Below are 4774 nucleotides of genomic sequence, written 5' to 3' on the forward strand. Positions count from 1 at the left end.
CTCAATTTTAATATAAAAAACTTCTGACTAGAAGATTGTGTTGAATACAAAATAATATAAAATTTAATAAATAATCATAAGAACATCTGGATTCAGTGGAGTGATAGTACTATCACTATTATACTTATATCCTAAACCGCTACAAGCATGTCTACCATTGTGCCGTGACAGCATCATCTGTTACCTGTAGGACAAAGCACATTCTCTAATGAACTTAACAAATTCCCAACAGAAACAGAACTACTTTTCTGGCTGGCGACTTGAGTAGTTGCACTTGTGCTACCTCTTAGTCTTGCTAAATCAACGTTTAGTTTACACTTTGCTTTATCGGGAGGGCTACCATCCCGAAACTTAAAATACTGCCACTTTTTTTATTTTAGCTCCTTAGGCGCATCTGATAATTTCAATTTGTCGGCCACAACTTGTTCAGCCATTTTGACCCTTATTCCGAAAGTAGACCGTAACGGGCTTATTGATTGGATGACTAAAGTAATAAGCAGCCAATCGCGCGCGTCGTAATTACAGGTAAGGATAAAACCTACACCTTTCCGTATCAAATAGTCAGAATACAGCGAGCTTTACGTATCTATGTATGTATATGTCTATATGTTGAAGAATCGAATTTGGTAAGTTTGGTATCGTAATCGAATCAGGGGTTTTTCTGCCTATTTTGGGAAAAGGAGTCTGACCAAATTGGGAATTTTTATCGACAAAAATGTCCATTTTGGGAATTTTCGAGTCGATGAAACGGTCAATTTGGGAATTTTATCATGCTTAAATAAGTAAGTGGTTTTACAAAACAAAACATGTTTTTATTTGTTATTTTGTCTTCAAAACAAACACTAGTAACAGGTAAGTCACACAAGTCACAGCATGATTTTTCTTGGCTTTCTGTCTTTAAAAGCGTCACATAACTCCTCCAATGTTTTATCATTGAGGTCTAACCCTTCAATGCAAGTATGCATCAGGTGCGTTAACTTGGTCTGGCTGAATGTGCTCCGTAATGGGGAGCACAGCAGGTTCATGGTGCTGAACCCTCGCTCAACCACAGCAGTGCTTGTTGGAATGATAACCATCAGCTGGACGAGTTGGAACATTCTAGGGAAGCATGCCTGCAGAGCCTCGTCACCAGCAAATGCTGCCAGAAGTTTCCCTGGTGTAGTGGCCTTTCCACTGATTCTACACAAGAAAATTAAAATACAGACTTCATTTGCTTGGTTTTTATAACTTATTTATCAAGCCAGTAAAGAATTCTCATTAGTTATGATTTCTGTAAGGGCAAATGATATGTATTGTGACCACGAGGATTTCATTTGTAAGAGTCATTGTTAATGATGCATTTTGTTAAATGTCTTTATTATTTGAATGTTATTGTAACGTTCTATGAAATTGTAAAATATCATTTTCAATTTAACTACATGTATTCTATTTACTTACCAACAATACCACTGAAGACATTCTCAGTGTAACAATGCTATCAACTGGAAATGACAAGAAACCGGCATTCATAACTTGGAACAAGAATATGTACATAAACTATAATAAAACAATAACTGCAAAACATGCATTGGAACTGAAAGCTGTGAAACAAAAGTCAATATAAACTGTAAACTGCAAGAATAGAAGAAGTTGAACAGGGTTCTTAACTGGTAACTAAACATTGAAAACCACATTATTACCTAAACATGCACATTCTTACCTCAACATAAACATTTGATGGACAAAGCCACTGTACTCCTTTTTCAATGCAATCTTAGAGTCAATGTCGGCTGGGCAGGCAGTGGTGTGGCCCTTGAAGGTGTCTTCTTTGTACTCTGCATAGTGGTCGGCTAAGGTCTTTACCCAGTCCTATTAGAAAATACAGCACAAATGTATGTCAGAAAAAAAAGAAAAAAAGTTGTTTATTCAAGAAATTAACCCCCATTTTGAAAAAAATATTCTCTGTGAAACTTGATAAAATTTAGAAAAATACCTTTGTAACTCCTTACTAAGTTTCAAGAATTCATGTGATGTATTTAATTTAGATAAAGAAAAAGTCATGTTCCCGTATAAATAATTATCACTTCTGATTGTACAATCAAATTACCTGTCCATGATCCAGAAGTTCTCCTGGGGTATCAGGTAGGTACCTCGGGTCTAGCGCTCTGAAGGCTGTAAACACTGGATTGCATACAAATGCATCAACTATTTCACCCTTCAGACTGTTCACAAAGGGGATACCTGTCTTTTGAAGAAAGTCTCCAGGAGTGATTTCGTTCTCACTTCTCATACGTCTACGGAATTCTGCCCGTTCATCAATTTCATCGAATACCTTCTGGGCTTTTGAGAAGTACATGTTCTCATCTTGAGCTTGTACCCTGGTGACAATCGATTCCAGCTCATCACAAGTAGCTTGCACTTTGCTGTCAACATCCATAAAGTTTATGTCAGAGCTTTGCAGAGCAAGACTCAGAACATTTACTGGCTTCAGCACATCGGCCAACAACAATATCATAGCCACTGTGCTTTTGTTTGTAACGCTCAGCCTTAAGCCATAAACTTCAGGCTCTTTTTTGGCGTCGTATATTGCATCTAATGCATCAAGGCAGGCCTCATATCTATCAATAAACCTCACACAAGCATTACCATGGGAAAGCCAGCGTGTGGTTGCAGCCCTTATGAGCGTTAACTTCTCATCCCCATATGCCTCCTGTATTGCCTTAAACACCTGGAAACGCTGTGGTGAGTAATGAAAAAGTTTCCATATGGCTTGAAGTACAGCATCAGCATCCACCAGGACTGGGTAGTTCTTCATGAGGTGCTTTAGACAAAGAGCCAAGCGATGATTCCTGCAGTTCATGTACAAACAGATAGGTGACAGATGTCGAATCCTCCTTTGTAGGCCTGAAAATATTTTCCAGTACTAGTCTATTTAATAATGGCAATAATATTAAAATAACATTAAACAGAAATTAACTACACATACAAATAAAATGTTATTATTTCCAATTGGATTCTTCAACTCATAGCCACAATAGGCAAGCCAGTTACATTTAACAAAACATTTACTTTACTGCTACATTATTAATTTATTTAACGACAATATCATTTTACCTGATACTTCACCGCTCATTACATTAGCACCATCAAAGCCAACAAATCTGCACCGCCGTATGTCGATCCCTTTTCCAATGCAAAACTGGTTGATGGCATTCAGCAACGACTCTGCATCTGTCCGCTCTACGTTGACAAGACCTGTAATAAATTTTGGAAGACTTAAAACAAAAAAGTACTTGTACTAACATATTTAGCTTTATTTATGCATGAATTGAAAATAAATTGATATTGAAAGAAGTTCCAAAATTACTGTTTAAAATTATCAGACCTTTCATTTTCAAAATTCATAGTATACATAAAGCATCTACATGCTAGCGAAAACAGACAGCATTGTATTTGGCTGTAATAAATACGCAAAAATGCATTATGGTAATTTTGTTTTACTCATGAAGTGGTCCTCGGTAGTTAAGGAGTCTGTCGTCCACTTAAAATAGATGCTCATCTGCTCCTTGTTCTGTTCATCAGTGGATTCATCAGCTAGCAATGTGAAGTACTTTGCTGACCTCAATGACTCGAGGAGTTGTCTCTCAATATGTTCCCCAGTTATAGTAATGAATTCATAGGACAATGCATCAGACAAGTTACAAGGTTGCCTCTGCTGGTGCATTGCTGACATGGTCTTCCAAATCAGATATATCTAGTGTTGCAATGAATTGAACCAAGTCCTTGAAACTTGCCTGTGCCCAATACTTCCTAGCAATGAAGTATGAAATTCTGAACATTTTTTTTATGACAGACCTGTTTTTGGCACGCTTATTGTCATCTTGTGAATTTGATGAATCCATGATAACTTGGTTAATTGGTTTCTGAGACTTATGGGATGATAAAGTTGCAGAATATTTCTCAAGAGATTTCTTATGCCGTTTACTTTCCTCGTGTGTATCCAACTGTCGAGAAGGGTGATCTGATAACTTAACGGCATCATCAACAAACTTAATGCCTTCACTTGTTTTACCAGACGGGAAAAGGTCACAGAATTTGCACAAAAGCCCTCCCTTGGCAGAGCTATGGTACAGCCACGGGTACTTCATGTCATACTTGAAAGCATTATGATTTGATGAACTTGAACTTGGAGACTGAACAACAACTTTCTTACTTGGCTTCGCAGAAGAATTATCGACCGAATCGGACAATGGAACAGCCATGGGTATTTCACTTGCTTGCACTGCTTGTTCGGGGTTACTAGAGGGAGTAGAAGATTCCGCGATTTTCGCAAACATCGACGTTATCGTCGAACATCCTTTCGCATCTCGTTTTCTTGGTTTTTTGCTGTAGTACTTAGCGTTATGGGAAGCCATGATTGAAAATAAGCGTCTACAGATTTGGACTAGAATGTGTATTGTGCGGCTGTATATACTTGTTATAATGCGGAACAGTTCGAACCTTATCGCTGTCAATGTAGGCAGATGCATCCGGCAAATACACCTGCTAAAATCTGAGTCGCTAAAGGCTTAACGTCGCGGATGAAGGGAAGTCACTCTTTCGATATAAATTATGTTTACTTTTTACGATTTTGAAAGAATTTTTTTTTTTTGAATTGGGAAAAATGGTATCAAAATTCGATTGGGAATGGGTCCGTTTGCTTTGGGAATGCCTCCGTTGTCCGGAGGCGCAGACAGTGCAGAAAAACCCCTGCGAATCGACGCATTTCGAACCGATTTTCGATGCATCTGATCGA

General features: G+C 38.0%; 1 protein-coding gene across 1 annotated transcript; it reads right to left on the bottom strand.

Annotated features, from left to right (window-relative positions):
- Positions 1 to 647: 647 nt before the first annotated feature.
- LOC127849844 (uncharacterized) lies at positions 648 to 4394 on the bottom strand. The gene is made up of 6 exons (XM_052382596.1): positions 3965 to 4394; positions 3481 to 3705; positions 3094 to 3234; positions 2087 to 2883; positions 1700 to 1848; positions 648 to 1179 (listed from the first exon to the last, which is right to left on the bottom strand). Exons 1-6 carry the CDS (start codon positions 4392 to 4394, stop codon positions 867 to 869), a joined length of 2055 nt encoding a protein of 684 aa, XP_052238556.1. The 3' UTR covers positions 648 to 866.
- Between the last annotated feature and the right edge of the window lie 380 nt (positions 4395 to 4774).

This window comes from Dreissena polymorpha, chromosome 11 (assembly GCF_020536995.1).
Source record: "Dreissena polymorpha isolate Duluth1 chromosome 11, UMN_Dpol_1.0, whole genome shotgun sequence".
In the NCBI taxonomy this organism is placed as follows: Eukaryota; Metazoa; Mollusca; class Bivalvia; order Myida; family Dreissenidae; genus Dreissena; species Dreissena polymorpha.

Excerpts from the sequence above, each read along its gene's own strand:
- LOC127849844 (XM_052382596.1), bottom strand. The coding sequence starts at position 4,394 with ATGGCTTCCCATAACGCTAAGTACTACAGCAAAAAACCAAGAAAACGA. Across the intron at positions 2,884-3,093 it reads AATGAGCGGTGAAGTATCAG|GCCTACAAAGGAGGATTCGA; the intron begins GTAAAATGATAT and ends AAATATTTTCAG. Across the intron at positions 1,180-1,699 it reads CATCAAATGTTTATGTTGAG|AATCAGTGGAAAGGCCACTA; the intron begins GTAAGAATGTGC and ends TTTCTTGTGTAG.